This window comes from Euprymna scolopes, unplaced genomic scaffold, assembly GCF_053919585.1.
Source record: "Euprymna scolopes isolate OS-2025 unplaced genomic scaffold, ASM5391958v1 sca350, whole genome shotgun sequence".
NCBI lineage: Eukaryota > Metazoa > Mollusca > Cephalopoda > Sepiida > Sepiolidae > Euprymna > Euprymna scolopes.
Genome location: NW_027633381.1, coordinates 1 through 24396, shown reverse-complemented (window position 1 = coordinate 24396; position 24396 = coordinate 1). Strand labels below are relative to the sequence as shown.

General features: G+C 35.5%; 8 protein-coding genes and 2 pseudogenes across 8 annotated transcripts; 8 read left to right on the top strand and 2 right to left on the bottom strand.

Annotated features, from left to right (window-relative positions):
* The first annotated feature begins 99 nt into the window (after nt 1-99).
* LOC145274331 (N-acetylmuramic acid 6-phosphate phosphatase-like) lies at nt 100-756 on the top strand. The gene has a single exon (XM_080127408.1). The coding sequence runs from the start codon at nt 100-102 to the stop codon at nt 754-756; it is 657 nt and encodes a 218-aa protein (XP_079983534.1).
* A 2-nt stretch (nt 757-758) lies between these two features.
* LOC145274330 (putative oxidoreductase YciK) lies at nt 759-1562 on the top strand. The gene has a single exon (XM_080127407.1). The coding sequence runs from the start codon at nt 759-761 to the stop codon at nt 1560-1562; it is 804 nt and encodes a 267-aa protein (XP_079983533.1).
* Nucleotides 1563-2526: 964 nt separating this feature from the next.
* Nucleotides 2527-3636, top strand: LOC145274321 (S-(hydroxymethyl)glutathione dehydrogenase-like). The gene has a single exon (XM_080127402.1). The coding sequence runs from the start codon at nt 2527-2529 to the stop codon at nt 3634-3636; it is 1110 nt and encodes a 369-aa protein (XP_079983528.1).
* A 95-nt stretch (nt 3637-3731) lies between these two features.
* Nucleotides 3732-4496, top strand: LOC145274329 (S-formylglutathione hydrolase FrmB pseudogene; annotated as a pseudogene).
* A 923-nt stretch (nt 4497-5419) lies between these two features.
* On the bottom strand, nt 5420-8032 carry LOC145274327 (chaperone protein ClpB-like). Its single transcript, XM_080127406.1, has one exon. The coding sequence runs from the start codon at nt 8030-8032 to the stop codon at nt 5420-5422; it is 2613 nt and encodes an 870-aa protein (XP_079983532.1).
* A 274-nt stretch (nt 8033-8306) lies between these two features.
* On the top strand, nt 8307-9773 carry LOC145274326 (L-serine dehydratase-like). Its single transcript, XM_080127405.1, has one exon. It carries the CDS (start codon nt 8307-8309, stop codon nt 9771-9773), a length of 1467 nt encoding a protein of 488 aa, XP_079983531.1.
* Nucleotides 9774-11372: 1599 nt separating this feature from the next.
* On the bottom strand, nt 11373-11858 carry LOC145274325 (putative 4-hydroxy-4-methyl-2-oxoglutarate aldolase). Its single transcript, XM_080127404.1, has one exon. The coding sequence runs from the start codon at nt 11856-11858 to the stop codon at nt 11373-11375; it is 486 nt and encodes a 161-aa protein (XP_079983530.1).
* Nucleotides 11859-16294: 4436 nt separating this feature from the next.
* LOC145274324 (D-alanyl-D-alanine carboxypeptidase DacA pseudogene) lies at nt 16295-17281 on the top strand (annotated as a pseudogene).
* Nucleotides 17282-20140: 2859 nt separating this feature from the next.
* LOC145274322 (glycine--tRNA ligase beta subunit-like) lies at nt 20141-21496 on the top strand. The gene has a single exon (XM_080127403.1). The coding sequence runs from the start codon at nt 20141-20143 to the stop codon at nt 21494-21496; it is 1356 nt and encodes a 451-aa protein (XP_079983529.1).
* A 1427-nt stretch (nt 21497-22923) lies between these two features.
* Nucleotides 22924-23623, top strand: LOC145274319 (CAAX prenyl protease 1 homolog). Its single transcript, XM_080127401.1, is given in 3 exon segments — nt 22924-23026; nt 23029-23232; nt 23235-23623. Coding segments are annotated over 3 exon segments (696 nt in total).
* Nucleotides 23624-24396: the final 773 nt, after the last annotated feature.

The window sequence follows — 24396 nt, the reverse complement described above, 5'->3', positions numbered from 1 at the left end:
GCATAGTAATGGAATTATTTGGAATCCTTTTACTCAAAGTTTTCAGCTATCTCCCAATCGTTTAGAAATAAATTATCTTTGTCGTTTTATCAGTTTAGTATGAAGAAAGTAGGTTTTTATTTTGATTTAGATGGTACGCTAATAGATAGTGAAAAAGACTTATTAGCGGCTACAAAGTTTGCCCTTGGTGGAAATATTAGTTTTAATCGGCCTTTTCGAGAAATTTTGGCACTAGGTTCAAAAGCGATGTTGTATCAAATGATGTCGGAAGTAATAGATGATAAACAATTACCAATAATTCAGAAGAAATTTTTGCGATATTATTCTGATAATATTGCTATTCACAGCAATTTTTATAATGGTGTTGATAAGATATTGTTGAAACTCCAGAAAAATAATATTCCACATGGTATTGCTACAAATAAGTCCTATGCACTAAGTGAAAAATTAATGCAGGAACTACTACCAGATTGGGGGGGAGTAATTATTGGTGATCAGATGGTTGAAGAATATACATCAAAGCCAGCCCCAGATCGATTGCTCAAAGTTATTGAACTAACTAATAACCAAGAAGGAGAGAACTTTTATTTTGGTGATTATCAAACTGATATAGAGGCAGCCAAGCGTGCAGGGTGTTATGCTGTAGCACTGCGTTTTGGTTTTCATGAAGAAAGCAATCCACCTGAAAATTGGGGTGCAGATACAGTTATAGACACTCCTGAGCAAATGACAGAGTTTATACAAGATAATTTATAACAATGAAAATTTTATTTGATTCAACCATTACCTTACATCATAAAGTTATCCTTATTACTGGTGCAGGTGCTGGAATTGGTGAACAGATTGCTCTAGATTGTGCTAGGCGTGGTGCTCAAGTGATTTTACTTGGGCGTACAGTAGGGAAATTAGAACGCACCTATGATTTGATTGCTAAAGAGTCTACAGAAATTGAAAAAAATACAGGCGTATATTATGAGCCGGCGATCTATCCGTTAAATTTAGCTGGTGCGAACGATCTTGATTATGAACAATTAGCTAAAGTTATAGAACAACAATACCAGCGTTTAGATGGCTTAGTGCATAATGCGGCAATACTTGGTAATTTAAGTCCAATAAAAATATATGCTCCACAACAGTGGTACAAAGTCATGCAAACTAATCTTAATTCAGCATTTATGTTAACTCAGGCATGTTTTGAATTATTAGAAAAAAGTGAGAGTGCATCAATTATTTTTACTTCAACTGGTGTTGCTCAACAGCCTGATGCTTTTTGGGGAGCTTATGCTGTAAGTAAAGCAGCAAGTGATACCTTAATGAAAATTTTAGCAATAGAAAATGAAGACATCAATAATATTCGAGTAAATTCTTTCTTTCCTGGTATTGTAGCAACAAGAATGCGTGCTTCAGCTTTTCCTGGTGAGAAGCCTTGCGCTCTCACTCAAACAGAAGAGATTGCACCTTACTATGCTCATTTGCTTAGCAAACATACACAACATTTGACTGGACACATTATTAGCAAAGAAGATTTTGAGGGGGCACCTGTGATTGAAAGTTGTTGCTAGGTGTCTTGATAGGTTTTCTATTTTTAAATTTTTAGATAAGCATAATTCTGTTATAAGAAGGATAACCCTCATACTTTGACTAATTCTAAATAGATAATAGCAGCAGTATGATTAATAGAAACTCGCCTTCTTGCATCGCTGTATTGTTGTTTGCAGAGGTCTCTTCATCAAATAAATCATTAAATAAATTACTTGTATCCAAATCCTCTATATTAAAGGGGCTCCAATAATAGCCTAATGATAGAGTCATCCTTGATAGTTGGTAATCATTTTCTCTACGAATTTTATAGTTTTCATCAATAATAATCCTGAAAAGTATTTCTATTTCGAAACCAGATTGTCTGTCTTTTGATAAATCATAACCTATTCCAGCTGAGAGACCATTAGCAATGGTGTGGTTAACTTTACAGATTTGGGTTTGATTGCATGTGAAGTAATCATACCCTATGCTTGAGCCAAAATAGCCACTAAATTTTAATCCCAGTTGATCAGGGTAATATGAAGCTCCTAGTACTGTACCCAGTCCACGTAATCCTCCATATGTTCCAATTCCTGCCAGTAAACGAGTTTGTTTGTTTATTAAATATTGGGCATTCATTCCCATGCCGCCATAGGGTAGTCCCACGCCTGCACCAAGTTGTAGGTTATTTGAATAAGAGGGGAAACTTAGGAAAGATAGTGATAATAAAATGATTTTAAAATCCACATAGAATTTTTTGAACATATAGCTAAGTAGTCATCTGTAAAAGTCATAACAGCAATCTGAACACCAACAGCGTAACTATTAGCATTTGAACATAATTATAGCTTATTGATTAATTGTAGTTAGTTATTAAAAATGATTTCCTTTTAAGAAAAATATTTTTTTTTAAGTTTTTTTATTACAATTTAGAAAGAGGAAGTTGGTAAATTTTTTCTCTAGTTCGTAGAATTCTATTGAAAGTACAGTTCAAGGAGATCGTTAATGAAAGCACGAGCAGCAGTGGCTTGGGAGCCTAAAAAACCATTACAAATAGAAGAAGTAGAAGTAGCTGGACCACAATCTGGTGAGGTGTTATTAAAGGTTATTGCCTCAGGGGTGTGTCATACCGATGCGTTTACCTTATCAGGTGAAGATCCTGAAGGGGTATTTCCCTGTATCCTCGGTCATGAAGGTGGCTGTGAAGTGGTAGAATGTGGTCCAAATGTGAAAGATTTAAAAGTTGGCGACCATGTAATTCCTCTGTATATTCCTGAGTGTGGTGAGTGTGGCTTTTGTGCTTCGGAAAAAACTAATCTTTGTCAGTCCATTGCATCGACAGTATGGACAGGATTTATGCCCGATGGTACTCGTCGTTTTTCGAAAGATGGTAAAGATATTTATCACTATATGGGGTGTTCAACATTTTCTGAATACACGGTAGTACCAGAGATTGCTTTGGCAAAAATTAATAAGCAAGCTCCTCTTGATAAAGTATGTTTATTGGGTTGTGGGGTGACCACTGGTATTGGAGCTGTACTGAATACCGCTAAAGTTGAGCCAGGTGCGAGTGTTGCTGTATTTGGTTTAGGGGGAATTGGTTTATCAGTTATTCAAGGTGCTGTGATGGCGAAGGCAGGACGTATTATAGCAGTGGATGTAAACTCAGACAAATTTACAATGGCTAAAGATTTGGGTGCAACCGATTTTGTCAACCCAAAAGAGTTGAGTGGTTCGGCAACAGAAGCTATTGTTGAGATGACTAGTGGAGGTGTGGATTACTCATTTGAATGCATTGGTAATGTGCATGTGATGCGTGAAGCCTTAGAATGTTGTCACATGGGATGGGGTGTATCAACCATTATTGGAGTGGCTGGTGCAGGTCAAGAAATTAGTACACGTCCATTTCAGTTGGTGACTGGGAGACGTTGGCAAGGCACTGCCTTTGGTGGGGTAAAAGGACGTACTCAATTACCCGGTTATGTTGAGCGTTATCTTGATGGTGAGATTGAGCTAGATTCTATGGTGACACATTCTACGCCATTGGAGGAAATTAATACTGCATTTGATTTAATGCATGAAGGGAAAAGCATTCGCTCTGTAATTATTTTTTAAAAAGTAAATATATAATGAATAAGTTAGAAAGTATAAAAGAGTTTGATGGTGATTTAATGCGTTATCGTCATCACTCAGAGAGTTGTAATTGTGAGATGACTTTTTCCATTTATCTTCCAAAAAATGTTAAAAATGAAAAAGTTCCTGTATTATATTGGCTCTCTGGTTTAACGTGTAATGATGATAATTTTCGGGTTAAAGGTGGAGCTGCTCGTTATGCATCAGAGCAAGGTATTGCTTTAGTTATTCCTGATACCAGTCCTCGTGGGGTAGATATACCTGATTATCCTGATCGCTATGATATAGGGATTGCGGCAGGGTTTTATGTTGATGCGACTGAGTCTCCTTGGGATAAGAATTACCGCATGTATACATATATCGTACAAGAACTTCCAGATTTAATTGAAAAACAATTTCCCGTTTTAGCAGGAATAAAATCTATTAGTGGGCACTCTATGGGTGGGCATGGTGCCTTGATTTGTGCACTTAAAAATCCAATGAGCTATCATTCTGTATCTGCATTTTCTCCTATATGCAATCCTTGTTCTGTACCTTGGGGACAGAGGGCTTTTAGCACCTATCTTGGGGATGATAAAACGGTGTGGGAAGATTATGATGCAGTGTCGCTCATTGAAAATAATCATCGCTTTGATACCATTTTAATTGATCAAGGTACTGCCGATGAATTTTTACAAGCACAATTAAAGCCAGAGGCATTAGCAAGAGCTTGTGAGACAAATAATATTAGTTTGCAATTACGTATGCAGGAGGGATATGATCATAGCTATCATTTTATTAGCACATTTATTGGCGAACATATAGCCTATCATGCAAACTATTTAAAGCGTGGAGAAGAATAAATCAATTAAACTTAGTCTTTTTTTTAAGATTTCGTCTAATTAAAGTATGTTAATCTATTTAAAACATTGTTTATTTTTATTGGTTCTAGTTGTTCTTTCTTTAGACTCCCATTTAGCCTATGCTCGTTCTCCTTCTGATGCAGCTCGTACCTTCATTGAGTCTCTTTCTGAGCATGAAGCAAAATTTGCTATCCTAACCTTTAATAATCAAGATCGCTATAAAATCCGTTATACTCCTGGGGTACGTAGTGGTTTAACCTTTAGAACAATGGATACAGATACTCGAACTAAAGCTAGGGAACTTTTGGATAGTGCTCTTTCTTCAGAAGGCAGTAAGCTTGTTGCAAATATCTTACAGCGTGAGAAAATTTTATGGGAAAGGAGTGAGTATTCTGACTATCGTAATCCTGAGCTTTATTATCTTGCTATATTTGGTAAACCCGGTAAAGGAAGATGGGGGTTTCGCTTTGAGGGTCATCATCTTTCAATTAATATGACTTATATGATGGATAAGCTTATTGCAGGTTCTCCTCTTATGATTGGGTCAAATCCTGAAAAAGTAGATATACCAGATATTCCATCCATTCTTCTTACCCCACTCGTTGAGGCTGCACGGAAAGCTACTCAAAATGATGAGGCACGTCTAGAACTTATAAACTCGTTAACTTCTTATATCCCTAATCCATTTCGCACACAATATCGAAAAGAGCTTATCAAACGACATGCTTTTTCAAAAAAGAGAAAAACTTGGAGGGGGTTTGATTTGAGTGGTGGTAATATTTCTCTTGTTATAGAAACTAATCAAACTAACCATTTCCACATTACTTTTCGTGATAAACTGAAAGATTTTGGTGGTGAGTAAATTTGCCATCTATTAATCATCCTCAAATAGGTAGGCTCAACTAGAGTTGAGCCACCAAAATTTATTGCACCTGAAACGCTATATGCTTAGCTTTATTGATTGAGGCATGAATAGTTTGTGGGGTATTTTCATTGCTCTGTTTTTCTTTCTCATTTGTTCTTTCTAGTAGCAGTGTAGCAAGAGGATTCTCTATTAACTTTTGTATTGAGCGTTTGAGAGGCCTTGCACCATACACGGGATTATAGCCTTGCTCAGCTACATATTCAACAACATTATCATCTATTTGTAGTTGTATATTTTTTTCTGCCAAACGATTAATCAGTTGTTTAAGCTGTATAACTGTAATCTCATATAAATTTTGCTTATCAAGATGATGAAAAATAATCGTTTCATCAATGCGATTGAGGAACTCTGGTCTGAAGAAATGTTGGATTTCTTGATTGATTACATCTATTATTTTTTTTCGTGCATCTTCATCTTCTACTTTTTGATAGTTCTCTAAATGCTCTGATCCAAGATTTGAAGTCATGATGATAATGGTATTACGAAAGTCAACCAGCCTTCCTTGTCCATCCGTCAGGCGACCTTCATCAAGAACCTGTAGAAGAATGTTAAAAACATCTGGATGTGCTTTTTCTACTTCATCAAGCAAGATAACTGAATAGGGTTGGCGTCTAACTGCTTCGGTTAGTGCTCCACCTTCTTCATAGCCAACGTATCCTGGTGGTGCACCGATTAGTCTTGAAGTAGAGAATTTCTCCATGTATTCAGACATATCAATACGTACAATATTTTCATGGTCAAATAGAAAATAGGCAAGTGCCTTCGTGAGTTCAGTTTTACCCACACCTGTTGGACCTAAAAATAAGAATGAGCCATTGGGTTTATTTGGGTCAGATAGTCCTGTATATGAACGACGTACAGTGTGGCTAAGTGCTTGTATAGCTTTTGCTTGACCAATGACTTTTTCTTGTAAGTGTTGCTCCATGTGGATAAGTTTATTGCTTTCTGTTTGATTAAGCTTATGTACTGGAATACCCGTGCTACGTGAAACAATTTCTGCAATATCTTCTTCTGTTACCGCTTGCTTAAGTAGGAGATTTTGTTCATTTGTCTTATTGTTTTGTGCAAGAGTAAGCTGCTTCTCTAGTTTTGGAATAGTTCCATACATAAGTTCTGATGCTTGATCATAATTGTTTTCTCGTTTTGCCTTATCTAAATTGAAGCGTGCTTTTTCCAAAGATTTTTTAATATTTTGGCTACCTTCAATCACCGTCTTTTCAGCACGCCATAATTCTTCTAAATCAGCCATTTTTTTGCTTAATTGTTCAATTTTGTTGTTGATTTCTTGTAAGCGTTCTTTTGAGCTTTTATCCGTTTCTTTTTTGAGTGCTTGTTGTTCAATTTTAAGTTGAATTAATTTTCTATCAAGCCGATCAATACTCTCTGGCTTAGAATCTAGCTGGATTTTTAGATGACTTGAGGCTTCATCAATCAAATCAATCGCCTTATCTGGCAATTTACGATCATTGATGTAGCGGGCAGAGAGTTCAACTGCACTAATGAGAGCAGAATCTGTGATGGATAGACGATGGTGTAATTCATATTTTTCTTTCAGGCCGCGTAATATTGCGATGGTAGATTGAATATCAGGTTCTTTGACTAGGGTTTTTTGGAAACGTCTCTCTAGTGCGGCATCTTTTTCAATATATTGGCGGTATTCATCGAGCGTTGTGGCACCAATGCAGTGTAAATCACCTCTTGCTAAAGCAGGTTTGAGCATATTTCCGGCATCCATTGCACCATCTGTTTTACCTGCACCAACTAAAGTGTGTAGCTCATCAATAAAGAGAATAACATTACCGTCAGATTCAGTGATTTCATTGAGAACATTTTTCAATCTTTCTTCAAACTCGCCGCGGTATTTTGCTCCAGCCAGCATGGCTCCAAGATCTATAGAAAGGAGTCGTTTGTTTTTTAGGCTATCAGGAGTTTCTTGATGGAATATACGTTGGGCAAGTCCTTCAACAATTGCTGTTTTTCCAACTCCTGGCTCACCAATAAGAACAGGGTTGTTTTTGCTACGTCTTTGTAGGATTTGCATGACTCGTCTAATTTCTTCATCTCGACCGATGACAGGATCCAGTTTATCTTGCTCAGCTAATTGAGTGAGATCGATAGTGTATTTTTTAAGTGCTTCACGGTTTTCTTCTTGATTTGCATCAGTGATGGGTTTATCATGACGAGCTTGCTTAATTGCTTTTTCTACTGATGATGCGTGAATATTAAATTTTTTTAAATGCTCGTTAATTTCATCATGACTATGTAACATGCTAAGCAGAACAATTTCAGCAGATAAATAACTATCAGAAAATTTATTCTGTTGTTTAATTGCTAGATTAAATATTTTTGATAAGCGTCTTGAGACCATAATATCTCCATCATTGCCAGACACTTTAGGGAAGGTTTGAATTTTTTTCTCTAAAGATTGAGAAAGTGAAGATAAATCTGCTTGTATGCTTTGTAATATTTGGTAAGTATTGCCTTGGGAATCTTTAATCATTCCTGCAAGTAAATGCTCGGGTTCTATGTATTGATTATCTGAAGTTAATGCAATAGATTGAGCTTCTGAGAGAGCTTTTTGTAAAGCTGTAGTGGTATTGTTTATATCCATAATATTACCTTTCGTTATATACATTAAGTTTAGTCACTACCCCATTTGCCTGATTGAAGCAAGTTGAGATTTTCTTTCTTTGTTAGATATTATGGTGGTTGATTAAAAAAATACAATGTTTCATGCAGATACATCTAGGTAATAATGTCTCTTATAATTACTGTAAATTGTCTGTATATATTTTTATGCAAAGATTTTTTGCAGCATTGCTGAAAAAATTGGATGGGGTAATATGGGTAATGAAAAAATATTTTTAATTGTAGAAGCCTAAAAGATGAATATTGTTAATGAGGTGTTTAAAATTGGTGTAGGTCCTTCAAGTTCTCATACAGTTGGACCTATGAAAGCAGCCTATGCATATCTTAAAAATTGTTTCAATGAGGTTGACGCATCGTCTGTTTCTCGGATTAGTGTTGAGTTATATGGTTCTTTAGCCTTGACTGGATTAGGGCATTATACCGATAAAGCAATTCTATTAGGTTTGATGGGCGAAGAGCCTGCTACAGTATCTATTGCTAATATTCGTGGCTATCTTAATGATATAAAAGAAAATAAAAAAATTAGTTTATTAGGTAAGCATAGAATTGAGTTTGATGTGGATCGTGATTTGATTTATTATTTTAAGGAGTCTTTGCCTGAGCATGCAAATGGGATGATTTTTTCAGTGTTTGATGATAGAGGAGAGCGATTGCACTATGATACGTATTTTTCTATTGGTGGAGGGGTTATTCGCACAAAAAATGAATATTGCACGGAGCAGAAAAATAAAGAAAGTGCTAAGCAAAAAGAGAAGAGTATTCAAGAATCTAAAATTGTTTTTAATAATGCTGAAACCTTACTTTCTTTATGTGAGCAACATAATTGTTCGATATCCCAGTTAATGTGGAAACAGGCAAAACAAGAAGGTGAAATTGAGAGAAGTAAAGCATACTTAGAGGCAATATGGAAAACAATGCAGGAGTGTGTTGATAATGGGATACACTCAGAGGAATCAATGTTGCCAGGTGGGTTAAATGTTCAGCGTAGGGCACCACTTTTATATAAAAAACTGCAAGAAAAAATTATTGAGACACCTGATGATCATATGCTAATGCTTGATTGGGTAAGTTTATATGCCATTGCAGTTAATGAAGAAAATGCGACAGGTAACCGGGTTGTGACAGCACCAACCAATGGTTCAGCTGGGGTGATTCCGGCAGTGATGCACTATTTAAAACATTTTTATGCACAAGCATTTAGCTCTGAAAAGGCATTGGATTTTTTGATGACGGCAACAGCGATTGGTCATTTGTATCAAACAGGAGCTTCTATTTCTGCTGCAGAAATGGGTTGTCAAGGAGAAATAGGTGTTTCTTGTTCAATGGCTTCGGGAGCTTTATGTGAGTTTCTTGGTGGGACAGCCCAACAAGTGGCAAATGCCGCAGAAATTGGTATGGAACATCATCTTGGCATGACTTGTGATCCAATTAATGGCTTGGTGCAAATTCCTTGTATTGAACGTAATACGATGGGTGCTATTAAGGCCATTAATGCGGCTCGTTTATCTCTTACTCGTGATGAGCAGAGGATTTCATTGGATGAAGTAATCAAAACGATGTTTGAAACGGGCAAGGATATGTCTGCAAAATATAAAGAAACTGCCTTGGGTGGGCTTGCTGTTCACTATCAAGAAAAAGAATATAAGCAGTCCTCTCGTCAGACACAATCTTATGATATTACGCAAAATCAAGTGGCTTGTTAAAGGTTGCTGTATCGCTTAGAGCAAATTTGCTCGTAAAAATAGAATGAGTTCGGTATTGGTGGCTTGTTTGGCATCAAAACCAAGCAGTCCGTTGCTACCAGGAATCTGTGAAGCTCGTTGGTTATTATTATTTTGAATTAATCCACCAATCACTGCCACCTCATTAGGTTGGATGTGTAGAAAAGATTCCAATTCTCTTTCTCGTAAAATAGGAATTAGGCTTTGGACATTGTTTTTTGCCAAGGCTGGATGTGGGTCTTTTACAAATTCAGAAATTCTTGATATGGTTGGTTTAAGGTTAATAATAAGTGAGTCATCTGGAAGAATTGTTGCAGTGAGTGCAACCACAATACCAACAGATACAGATTCTGCTTGGGTTTCAAAGGAGGTTGTACTGCCAGAGTTATTCTGTAGGGTGTTGGTTTTAATGGTAAAATAGACGATGTTATCGACAACCTTGAGCAAGGCTGTTTGATTGTTGATGAGTCGGATTTGTGGTGAAGAGAGAACTTTTGTGTTGCCAAATTGCTCAATTAATCGTGCACCAAAATTTAGACTGATGCCGTCTAAAACTCCTGAGATATTGGTGTAAATTCTTGGAGCACTTCCAAGGTTAGAGCCAATGGTTTGTTGTGTAATAATGTTATTACTATTCTCAAATACACCCCAATCAATACCAGCCTCATATTTATCATTAAGTGTTACCTCCATGATAGCAATTTCAATATGAGCTTGTTTACGAGCACGGCGATTAACTTTATTAATAATTTTTCTTACCTGCGTATGCAAGGATTGCTTGCCATAAACAGAAACAGAGCCAGTTTCTGGGTGAGTTAATATTTTTGTGTTTTGTACAGTTGATTTAGGAGAGCTTGATGCAGAAGGATTATTGATAATAGTGAGGAGCATTTTATCTAAATTTGACCAAAATAGATTTTGAAATTCATTGCTAATCTCAATATTGGCATTCGTATTTTTTGCATTATTTATAGGGCTAATGCTTTGGTTGAATCTGCTTTTGCTTAAACTTATACGTTTGATATTTGGGTAATCAACGGAATAGTGTTGCCAAAAAGCTATATTTTCGCTAATAATCACGGCATGTTTGTCAAAGATGATTCTTGTTTTGCTGAGCTTTGCAAGGTCTTGTAAAACATTGATTAGAGGCGTTTTAATCGCTCTGTAGGAGTTGATTTTAACGGTCTTTGGAAGTAATAGCCGATAACCAAACTGATAGCTTTTTGATAGTCCATCCAATGCTTTTCTTAAGCTTATTTTTTCAAAATTTAAGCTGACTTGACGTTGCCAGAATGGATTGTTTTCAATACTGTTGAGAACCTTTTTGGTTGCTTGTGGAATAGTGCTTCTAATGGGATATGCTTGTTTGGAAGTAGATTTTGTATACGAGCTTTCCGTGGTAGTATTTGATTGATGATTTTTCTCTAGCCACTCTGGAGGTTTCCAAGATTCAATATTTGGGCGTTCAACAGTTGAGCAAGAGGTAAAAATTAAGACACTTGCGATAATTCCAACAAACTTAGTGGTAGTAAGAGAAGATTGGAAAATAATAATAGGCTAGTGAGTTTTATAGGTTTTATATTAAACAGAGAGTGAGTCGGTACTGATGATAATTCCATCCTCATCGGCATAAATATGATCGCCTTGGTGAATCACGGCATTGGCAAAATTAAGGGTTAGCCCTTGTTGTCCTTCATTACGCTTAATACTTTTTACTGGAATGTGATTGATAGCTTTAATACCAATAGGCATATTTTTTAGTTCTTGAGTGTCTCTTACACACCCATAAATAATTATTCCACTCCATTGATTTTTCACGGCAAGTTCAGCAATGTTATCACCAAGCAGGGCACATCGTAAAGATCCTCCTCCATCAACCATGAGTACTTTTCCTTGCCCTGGCGTGCCAAGTATTTCACGAACTAAGGTGTTATCTTCAAAAAGCTTGACAGTGAAAACTGTACCAAAAAATTGTTTGATTTTTCCATAATCATTAAATATTGGGCTGAGTACTTGTATTTCAGATTCGTATTTGTCATATAAATCAGCAGTAGAAATATTGTTCATGTGTAAAATTTTATAGCGTGAAGTTTTTTAGATGTATTTGTTTAGAAATATTTAAGGTTATTGATACGTTTTCTTATTTTTTTTGCCATTAGGTGAGGTAGCTTGTAGCTTCTCAATCTCTGTATTACTAATGCGAGCTTGTCTTCTTTTCATGCGTTCTTCTTCTCGAGATTTCTCTTTGGCAATATTTAAATCACTGAGTGGATTTAGTTCTTCAAAGTATCTAGCGATGGAATTGATTTGATCATCATTTAAAAACAATGATTGGCGACTCATCAGAAGGGCTTTCCCTGTCAGTAAAATTCCATAAGATTCTGCATCACGGTAATAGACCAAGCGGTCAACTATTTGTTGTCCACTTAGTCCCAAAATTACTGGAGTTTCTAATCGACTTAAATAACTGACTCCAATGGGACCATGACAACTTTGACAATTATTTTTATAGATTCTCCCACCATAAGAAATTTGTCCCTTTTCTGTACTGTATTTAAAAGATCTGACCTTATGAATTTCTGATTCTGGGATAACAGGCTTATTTGCATGCACTATCGTACTCATAGAAAGTAATCCAAGTAGTATGGAGAGGATGCATAATTTGTTAGAAAAATTATAGGTAGACATAGGGTAAATTGTGTTAATTATGCTAAGAGTTAAAGCCATATAAATAATGAGAAACATTCATGACAAAAAAAGCGATGTTTTAAAGTAGTTTAATGCTGTTCATAATAAGACTTTATACTAAAATTGAAATGATGATAGAGGAAATTTGTAAATAAAGGATAAAAAATTTATTTTTCTTACTTTATGATTTTAAGATAAAAGACTAGCTATCTTATGCACATATTTTCCGCTTTACTAGATATTCCATTTTCAATATGCAAGTGCTTTTTGTAATTATATCACTGCCTCAGAGTATTCGCATCTTTACTAATTGTGTCAAATTTCCTCAACTTTTTCCCAAACCCTCAAAATAAGCTTTTCTTTACTCATCAGCTTATCCTAATTGTTGTCATGCTATTGATAAGTGGTATGATTCGTTTTTGGTGGGTTTTTGATATGCCTTTAACAGCAGATGAGGCCCATTATGGACTTTATGCGAAGTATCTTGATTGGAGCTATTATGATCATCCTCCCATGGTTGGTTGGTTGCAGTTCATTATCATGGCTTTGTTAGGTGATGATGATTGGGTATTACGGATTATGCCAAATATTTTGCATATTGGCACGGGAATTTCGCTTTTTCTACTGACTAGAAGGTTGTATCATCATAAGGAACATGCCGATGTGATAGGAGTAACTGCAGTGCTTCTGTATGAATTTTCCTTGATGTTTCAATTAATGGGTATTGCCATGTTGCCTGATGATCCATTGCTTATTTTTACATTGTTAAGTATTTTTTCTTTTGATTGGGCTTATCGTACAAATAAATGGGTGGCTTGGATATCATACGGTGTTTGCTTAGGGTTGATGGGGTTATCAAAGTACACAGCCATTCTCATAGCATTGAGTTATTTTTTATGGATGGTGACGACTCAGCCATTATTACTATTGAATATCCGATTATGGCTATCTGCCATGATTGGTATCGTACTTATTCTTCCGGTTATTTATTGGAATGTTGAACATGATTGGATTTCTTTTACTTATCAATTAGAGCATAGCAGTGTTGAAGGGAATCAATGGTCATGGTTGGCTATGGCTCGTTCGCAATTAATTAACTTTTTGGCATATGGTGGATTTTTGTTTGTATCCTTGTATATGCTAATAGTAGTTTCTATTCGTGATGGTTTACGTTGTGGGTATCAATATTATCAATGTATCAGAGGATCTGCTCAGTCGATAAAGATAAACAAGGATTATAGTGAGTATCTGCCATCACTATTACGGTGGATAATAGTTGTTTATTTCGTGGTGTTTACTTATTCTTCTGCTCAAGATGGGCATTATCTTCCACATTGGGTAGCATTAATGTTTATGTTGTCTGCCCCATTCTTAGCTGATAAATTCATTGGACATGGAGGAAGGATAAAAATTTTTCACTATACAAAGGTGCAACAAGCAGGCATGTTAGGTGTGGGTACATTTGTCATATTAATGCCATTTATATTAATGAGTGTGTTATTCTTGGGGTATGCTGGTAAACGTGTTTCATATGAGGTTTGGAGAGGGATGATTGGTTGGAAAGAAAGTGCAGAGGTGGTTAAGAAAATTGTAGAACGAGATAATGAGTTATCAGAAAATTCAATTATTTATGTGGCAAATTGGTCAGAGGCTAGCAGGGTGGCATGGTATACACGACCAATTGGTGTGGTGCCTATTGACTCTGTGGTCGGTCAATATGATTTATGGTTCAATGAAGAAGCCGTTAATAAGTTTGAAGGAAAGTCTGTTTTGTCTAATGGCTTGCCAAATAAAAAAGGAGTATTGTTAGCTCCTTTAAAACATGATGAGCTGGAAGAAGCAATGTCTTACTTCAAACAATGCCTGTTTTTACAAAAGTTAACCTTTTATAAGTATGATGTGCCTTTTCTCTTTGGTATTTGGAAGTGCATTCCATGATAATGAAAATAAAATCTGCATTTGAGTATTGATGGATGAGGATTGTATAACTTCTACTTTCTCATTTATAGGAGGGGATTTAGAGTAGAGTATCCTATTAAGATTTTATTTGTAGCTATCTAATAATTCCGTTTTTGGCTTTTTGTAATTTATTTTTTATGGTTTTTGCCACCGTGTTGGTAAGATATAAGGTATACTATGTAATGATATGTGGTATTAAGTTGCGGTAAGGGATTGTATATTTTTAGGAAGTTTAGGTCTGTAAGGTTGTTATTATTAAATTAATTTTGATTTTTTGCCTATCTTTGCTTGCTTTCGGATATATAATATATACCAGCAGTGTAAATATTGCTATTAATGTTATGTACTATGGCAAATAGCGGCTGTTAGTCGCCTTGTTGTAAGTTTTAGAAATGTTAAAAAATATTTTAAATAATTTAACAGGAGTTAATATGAGATTAGATATTAAAAAGACAGGCCTAGTAATCGCCGCTTCAAGCGCATTTATGGTCGCAAACGCTTTTGCTGATGGACACGGTGCAAAAGTATATGGTAGTTTTGGAGTTGAGTTACAAAGTTTTTCATCTAAGGCTAATGAAAATGCTGATGCTGTAGGTGGTTTGAGTTTTGTAGATGGTGGCAATCGTTTGGGTGTTTTGTTTACCAAGAATTTTGATGGTGGTGCAGTGAAGTCAGTTGTTGGTAATGTTGAGCTTGGAGCAGCTCCTGTTTATGATGCTGGTGGCTGGATTCTTGGTGGACGTCAGGCTAACGTTAAAGTGAATCTGGCTAGTGGCGGAACGCTTGGTTTAGGTCAGCAAAATAATCTTCGTGTAGGTTCTGGTGGTAAAGCGGCTTCTTGGACTGGTTCTTACTCAGAGCTTCCAAGAGGTATTAACGGAGCTCGTTATTCTGGATTAAGCTATGTTCAAAGCTTTGGCATGGGTTCATTTGGTTTGATGGTAGGTATTGATGCCACTGATAACGGTGATGAAAGTGACCCCGTTGCAACTAAGCACTTGGGAAGTAATGCTTTGGATAAAACAACGTTGTTGCTTAATTTGAATCCAGCGGATGGCGTTAATGTTCAGTTAGGTTATGATTCTAAGGTTGGTGATGAAAAAACTGATGCACGGGAGAGTTCAGATATTGCATTAAACATTGGTTATTCCATGAGAAATATTTCTGCAAACCTTGGTTATGCCATGTATAAAATAGCTCAAGGAAAAGGAGAGATAAACAGAAACTCTCTTGCTTTGAATGTTTCTTTTGATGCAGGAATGGTGACTCCTTGGATTGGTTACAGACAGTCTGAATTTGATAACAAAAATAGTTCAGGAGTTAAAGTTGCGGGTCTTGAAACTGAAACTGGTATTAGCTTGGGTGTTAATCTAAGTGCTCTTGGTGGAACAGCTACAGTACAGTATGGCATGCAAAATAATACCTCAGGAGTTAAAGGAGCTGATGAAACAAGAATCCTTGCTGGATTGTTCTACTCTTTCTAAGAAAATCCATAGTACTTGTAAAAAGGGAGACTTCGGTCTCCCTTTTTTTTTGCAGTATTTACTTTTTACATTTAAGAATCATTTTTGTATTATTTTTAAGATATATAAAATTGGTTTTTTAGCAAACTGTTATAATTGTTAACAAATTAAGAATTTATCATATAGCTGTTTTTTAAAACCATCTAAAATAAAATGATTCGTAAACTCCCCCTATTTTTATTAGTTGCATTAATCTTTATTAATAATGCTCATGCAGATTATTTATTGCCACCTGCACCAACGATTAACGGAACATCTTATCTGTTAGTGGATTACAATACCGGTAAAATTTTATTAGAAAAAGATATCAATTTACCTCGTGACTCAGCGAGCATGACAAAAGTGATGACTGCTTATGTTGTACTGAAAGAAATGGAGCATAATCCTTCTTTGTTGGAAGAAGAAGTTAAAATATCGGAGAAAGCCTACAATAAAAGAGGTTCTAGAATGTTTCTTGAATTGGGTTCTTCTGTTCCATTAAAGACGGTACTATTAGGCTTAATTATTCAATCTGGAAATGATTCGGCTATTGCTCTGGCTGAACATCTTGATGGTTCAGAAGAGGCTTTTGTTGATAGAATGAATGCCTATGCAGAGCGTTTAGGGATGAATACGACTCATTTCACTAATTCAACAGGTTGGCCGGATAATCAACATTATTCTAGTGCAGAAGATATGACCAAACTCGCTATTGCCTTTATTAAAGAATTTCCTGAACAGTATAAATGGTTTGCATTAAAAGAGATGACCTACAATGGTATTAAGCAAAAAAATCGTAATCGTTTATTGTGGAGAGATCCTACCGTTGATGGTATTAAAACTGGGCATACAGAAAAGGCAGGATATTGCTTACTGGCTTCTGCTCAGCGAGGAGATCAAAGATTAATTTCTGTATTGTTTGGTGCAAAATCAGATAAAGAGCGAACATTACAGTCGCAAAAGCTGTTGAATTACGGTTTTCGTTATTATAAGAATATCATAATTGAAAAAGCAGAAAAAAGTGTGTTGAGTAAGCGCGTGTGGTTTGGTCAAGCAAGTCAAGTAAATATAGGTTTTAAAGAGGATTGGATTATCTCAGTTCCTAAAAAAATTGCTAATGAGTTAGAAGTAAACTATCAATTAAATAGTGAGCATCTTGAAGCACCAATTCAGAAAGGAACAAGTGTTGGTTTGGCAAAAATCATGTATAAAAACGAGGTGATTGAAGAGCATCCTATTTATGCTTTAGATGAAGTTTTAGAAAGTGGTTTTTTTAGTCGTTTATTTGATTATATTAAGTATATCTTTGTCTATCTATTATCATTTTTTAGCTTAAGCTAGAGTGAGTATTCCTCTTTATATGAGTTTTTATTATGCCTATTAATCCAGTTTTCCTTAATGGCAAATGGTTATCTATAGACCAAGCAATGATTTCTCCTTTAGATAGAGGGTTTTTATTTGCAGATGGTTGTTATGAAGTGATTCCGATTTATAATCAAAAAGTTTTTCGTTTATCCGATCATTTGCAACGTTTAGAATACTCTCTACAATCTTTAGGCATAGATAGTGGGTACAGTAATAAAGATTGGGTAGAGCTATTTTCTCATTTAGTTAAGCAAACCGATGATAAGAATTATAAATCATATATTTACCTACAAATCACACGTGGTGTTGAGAGTAAGCGAGATCATATAGTAAAAGAAGCAATAGTACCTACAGTCTTTTGCTATGCTGAGAATACAGCTACTCTTAATGATTTACCTGAGGCAATTAGCGTGACTTTACAAGAAGATATACGTTGGCATCGTGGAGATATTAAGGCTATCAGCTTATTAGGTTCTGTATTAGCAAGAAGGCAAGCAATGGACGAGGGTTATGATGATTGTATTTTTTATCGTGATAATGAAATAGTTGAATCCTCATCAAGTAATTTATTTATTGTAGAAGGAGGTGTGGTAAAAACCCCCACCGTTATCAAACTGGTTATTAGGAGGGATTACACGTTTAGTATTGTTGGAGTTATTAGAGAAATATAGGATTCCTTTTTCTGTTGAGCCAATTAGTGTGGAACAATTACATCATGCTTCAGAAATATGGTTAAGTAGTTCAATTAAGGAACTCATACCAGTTAGGCAAATTGATGGTCAACTAATCTCTAATGGAGAGATGGGTGAGGTGTTGAAAAAGATATGGGATTGTTGGCGACAATATATACACAGTTATAGTGAAAATCAGATAGAGAGCAAATTAACTTAATGAGTGCTGGAGATTTGGAAGCCAAAAAGACGCTTGTTTCTTTTCCGTGTCAATTTACTTTTAAAGCAATGCTGAAAAATAATGAGCAAGCTGAGGTGATTGTTGCAGAAATTGTTGATCAGCATGCGGATTTATGTGAAAATGGACTCTCTTCTAGGGTGAGTAAAGAAAATAAATACATCTCAGTAAGTTGTGTTGCTCACTTAAATGATGAGAATCAATTAGTAACCATCTATCAAGCATTAAAAAATCATCCAAGTATCATCATGATTCTTTAGAATGACGAAAATTCTCACCTTTCAAGATTTGATTGCCAAGCTAAATAAATTTTGGCAACGCCAAGGATGTGTACTGATTCAACCTTTAGACATGGAGGTTGGTGCAGGAACTTTTCATCCTTCTACATTCTTGCGTTCAATTGGTCCAGAACCATGGAGGAGTGCTTATGTTCAGCCATCACGCCGTCCTACTGATGGGCGATATGGTGATAATCCCAATCGCTTACACACACACTACCAATATCAAGTACTGCTTAAGCCAACCCCTGAGAATTTGCAAGAATTATATTTGCAATCATTGCAGGCAATTGGTATTGATTTAACAATCAATGATGTACGTTTTGTTGAGGATAATTGGGAGTCACCAACACTAGGTGCTTGGGGACTAGGATGGGAAGTTTGGTTAAACGGTATGGAGGTGACTCAATTTACCTATTTTCAACAGGTTGGGGGATTGGAGTGTGAATTAATAAGTGGAGAGATTACTTATGGGCTAGAACGCCTAGCTATGTATTTGCAGGGTGTTGATAGTGTATATGACTTGGTATGGACTAATTATGATGATAACAATATCTTGTATCATCATGTTTATCATCAAAATGAGGTTGAACAATCTCGGTATAATTTTGAGCTTGCTGATACGGATAATTTATTAGCTCAGTTTGAACATTGTTATCAAAGTTGCCAACAGCTTGTTGCTGAGCAATTATCTTTGCCAGCCTATGAACAGGTCATGAAAGCTTCCCATTTTTTTAATTTGTTGGATGCTCGTAAAGCAATTAGTGTAACTGAGCGGCAACGTTATATATTCCGTGTGCGGTGAGTTAGCTCATCATGTAGCAGTATGCTATGCGGAAAAACGTAAGCAACTAGGTTATCCTTTAGGAGTTTTAGAAAAAAGCGATTCAGATAGAAATAGACAGTGGAATAATAGTGAACTATATTCCATTAAACAAGGTGATTTTTTATTTGAATTAGGCTGTGAGGAGCTACCAACTGAATCAGTATTGCCTCTTGCAGAGGGGTTGAAAAAAGCATTTATTAGCAACTTAACAACCCATGATTTTAGTTATGATAAACTAGTTGTGTATGCAACACCTAGACGCTTAGCAATTAAAATTCATAATCTTAATGTGCTGCAAGAATCAAGTGTAAGAAAAAGAAAAGGTCCTCGTACGGATGCTGTAGAGAAAGCACGACTTGGTTTTGCTAAAAGTTGTGGGGTTAAGTTAGAGCAATTAGGTACAGAAAGTATTTCAGGTATTGATTATTTAATGTATACCGAAGAAGTTGTGGGTAAACATTTTAGTGAATTATTTCCTGACATGCTTAATAATATAATTTCTGGATTACCAGTGAAAAAAATGATGCGTTGGGAGTTAAGTGGCTACCAGTTTCCTCGTCCTGTACGTTGGTTGATTGCCATGTTAAATAATCAGGTTGTGCAATGTTCTTTATTTGGTGTGCAATCATCTCATTATACGTATGGTCATAGAATGAGTGGCAAAAATGAACATTTTATAGGTGCTAAAATTGATTTACAGGAAGTTTCTGATTATGAGAAAAAACTTAAAAAAAGCTCGGTAATAGTTGATTTTGCAGAAAGAGAGAGCATATTGCCAAGCAGCTTGAAGAACATGCACGAAAATTCTCTGCGGATGTTAATATGGATGCAGATTTACTCAATCAAGTTTGTGCATTAACGGAGTTTCCAACGGTGGTAGTAGGGAGTTTCCCTGAGAGATTTTTGTCTTTACCAAAAGAATGTCTGATGACCACCCTACAAACGCATCAAAAATATTTTACCCTAAGCCCTAAAAATGATAAAAACAAGTTATTACCCTTATTTTTAACTGTTTCTAATTTGCCGTGTGCGGATTTGCAATGGGTGAGAAAAGGAAATGAGCGAGTAGTGATTCCACGTTTAGAAGATGCTGAGTTTTTTTGGCAACAGGATTTACAGCAACCCTTAGGAGCGTATCTTGATCGATTACAAGCAGTGATTTTTATTGAAGGTTTGGGTACAGTGTACCAAAAAGTCCATCGGGTTAAGCAGTTAGCAATTTGGATAGCCGATCAACTCAATCAAGATAGTAATAAGGTTGCCTCTGCTTGTGACTTAATTAAATGTGATTTAGTCACCGATATGGTTAATGAGTTTCCAGATTTACAAGGGATTATGGGTAAATACTATGCACAGCATTTTGGAGAAGATGAGGAGGTTGCAGAGGTGATTGCTGATCATTACTTACCTAAGAAAGCTTATGGTGAGTTGCCTAAATCTGAGTTAAGCTCTATTGTTGCCATCGCAGATAAATTAGATACCATTATTGGAATTCATATTCTTGATAAGCAACCTACTGGTAGTAGTGATCCATTTTCGTTGAGAAGAGCGGCATTAGGAGTCATGCAAATTTTAGAGCAAAAACAAATTGAATTACCTTTAGGGGATTTAATAAAGAAGTGTATTGAAAATTGGCAGAAAGAGTTATCTCGTTCTCTGCCACAAAATATTTTCACATGTGTCAATGAATTTATGTGGGCACGGTTATACTCACTTTACACAAAAGATAAAAATATTCCTGTTCCGTTTTATCATGCGGTTATGGCAGTAAATCCTTTGCATCCTTATGAGTTTATTTGTCGTCTGCATGCTATTGAAGAGTTTGTAAAGTTACCTCAGGCTAAATTATTAAGTGAAACTAATACTAGAATTAAGAATATCTTACAGAAAAATCCGATAAAAAATGATGGATTAGTAGATGAACAATTGTTTGATAATGAGCATGAGAAAATGTTGTTTAGGAAATTAGGGTCTGCTAGAGAGTATAGTAAGGAAACTAAGGATTATTTGAAAATATTAACAATCCTTAGTGACTTAGCTACGCCTGTTGAGAAATTTTTTGAACATGTAATGGTGCTTGATGACAATAAGCACAAACGTGAAAACCGTCTAACTTTACTCACCCAGTTAAGGAAACAATTTCTGTTAGTTGCAGATATTTCATTGTTACAACTTTAATTTTTACTTAGATAGATTAATGAATACAAAACGAAAACTCTCTCTTTGGGTTGTTATTTCTTCATTCTTGGTTTATATTGTGAACTTTCTTATATGTGTATCAGTGAGTATCGCAATGTTAATATTGGTATGGCCGTTTGCTCGCTTGCTTTCTCCCGATACAATTGATAAATACGTTACTTTTTGGGGGAAATATAATCTTAAAGCACTAAAAATATTATGCTCACTTGACTACACATTGCATGGTGAGCATAATCTCATGAAAATTTTGGATCAAAAAAAAGGATTTGTGGTAATAAGTAACCATCAATCTGTTTTTGAGATTATTATTTTTTCTGTATTATTTAATCGAGTAACATTTATTGTTAAAAAAGAGTTTACTAAGGATACCTGTTGTTGGTTGGGCATTAAGTTTAATAAAACCTGTTGGGATTAATCGTAAACAGACAAAAAGTGCCATGCAATCCGTTTTATTACAAGGTGCAGAAAGATTAAAGGATCACTATGTTTTTATCAGCTATCCAGAAGGAACACGCTGCCCTAAAGGTGCGATTGGAAAGTATAAAGTGGGGGGAATTTTATTAGCTACAAAAAACAATGCAATGATTTTACCAATGGTACATAATTCTGGAGATTTTTGGTCAAGAAGAAGTCCATGGCGTTTCTCAGGAACTGTGCAAGTAGTTATTGGTGAGCCAATTGATTCCTCTTGCTACAACCCACGTGAACTGACTGATCTTATTGAAAATTGGAGTCGAACTCAACTCAAGTTAATTGAGGAGGGTTCTCCGCAACCTGATTTAAAACTGAACTTAAAACTTATTTATTTTTTTAATGATACTAGGAGAGACTATGACCCCTTTATTATTTGCTAATACATTTATTCTTGTGCTACTGATTAGCCTGTTTTGGCAATTGTATCTTTCTTGGCGTCAAGAAAAGTCTGTAATTAATCATCAAAATAAAGTACCTACGGCATTTATCGATGTGGTTAGTTTGGAAGATCATGAAAAAGCTGCTCTATATACAGCAACTAAGCAACGTTTTGGGCGATTACAGTTAGTTATATCCATATTAATTGTTTATTTATGGACATTGCAGGGTGGCTTAGCTTGGCTGACTGGTGTGGTACAGGATTGGCAGTTGTCTGGTTTTATTGGAGACTTGGTATTATTAGGATTATTTTTCTTAATATCAACAATTTTTAGTTTGCCGTTTTCGTTATATAGCACTTTTTGTTATTGAAGAATGTTGGGTTTAACAATACTTCCATCAAATTATTCATCACGGATATGCTTCGTTCATTAGTATTGAGTGTATTGATTACCGTTCCTTTGTTGTGGGTGATATTATGGTTCATGGATGCTTTTTTAGATAGCTTTTGGTGGTTATGGGTTGGCTTGATTATCATTGTTTTTCAGTTTGTGATGATTTGGTTATATCCTAAATTTATTGCACCGTTGTTTAATAAATTTAATCCTTTAGAGGATGAAGAATTAAAGCAAAAAATTGAAATTTTAGCAAAGAAATGTGCTTTGAGGCAACAGATATAGCAGTCATGGATGGTTCCAAACGGAGTGCTCATGGAAATGCTTATTTTACGGGTTTTGGAAAGGCGAAAAAAATAGTATTTTTTGATACATTACTAGAAAAATTAACTCATGCTCAGGTGGAAGCAGTACTGGCTCATGAATTAGGTCATTATGCTTTGAAGCATATTTTAAAAGAATAGCTCCTATGGTACTGATGATTTTTGCTATATTATATGGCTTAGATTTACTTATTAAAAGTGATTGGTTTTATCAGGCATTTGGTGTTCAAGATGGTACAAACTTGGTTGCATTGCTTTTGCTCAGTTTAGTTTTACCTCCCTTTATGGATATACTTTCTCCTTTGTTTTCACGTGCTAGCCGTAAGCATGAATTTGAGGCAGATGAATTTGCAGCCAAGCATGCAAGGGCTGAAGATTTAATCAGTGCCTTATTAGCTCTTTATCGAGATAATGCAGCAACGCTAACTCCTGATAGATTATATTCTCTATGGCACGACTCTCATCCTCCAGCAAGCGAACGAGATTGGAGCTTTAGAAAAATTTATAAAATAAATTTAAGAATTTTGATAAAGTGATGGATTTAGTATATTCTATTAAATTCAGAGGAGGCTCTGTGGAGATAATGAGAAGTTATCATTTATGGAATGTATTTGAAAATGGTCAATTAGTTGATAATAATGGTGTTTTCTCTTTGTGGCTTGTCTAAATTTGGTTTCATTTTTCGCTTATTCTTTTTTTATGGAAAGCTCTTTGGTTGTTTATGTTGCCATCATTTAAGACAGTAAGTGTATTAGCAAATTTTGGCTTTGAAGCAGAAGTTATAGATGAGTTAGAGAATCGTTATCGTTGTCTTATTAAGAAATCATTAGGGAGATTGTTAGTTGGGGATAGAGTAAGGGCAAGTTTAGAAAATAGAGAACTGAGTTTACTAGAAATATTACCAAGAAAGAATTTAGTTAGTAGACAAGTAGGAAAATTCTAAACAAACAACTACTCATTGCCAGTAATATTGATTGTATGGCTATTATTTGTAGTCCTATTCCTGCCATGAATGTGCTTTTTTTTGATGCAATGATCATTGCCTCGGTTCAACAAAATATACAACCTATATTAGTGTTGAATAAAAATGATTTGCCAGATTTTTTAACTTGGAAAGAATATATTGACACGTATTATGAAGGTACGTCTTGTGCAATTGTTGAGGTGTGTGCCCTGCAATGCCATACACTGACGTCACTGAAGCAAAAAATAGCCAATAAAAAAACATTATTTATTGGGGCTTCTGGAGTAGGAAAATCTACATTATTAAATAGTTTAATTGGTGAGGAGTATGCTAGGACGCAACAAT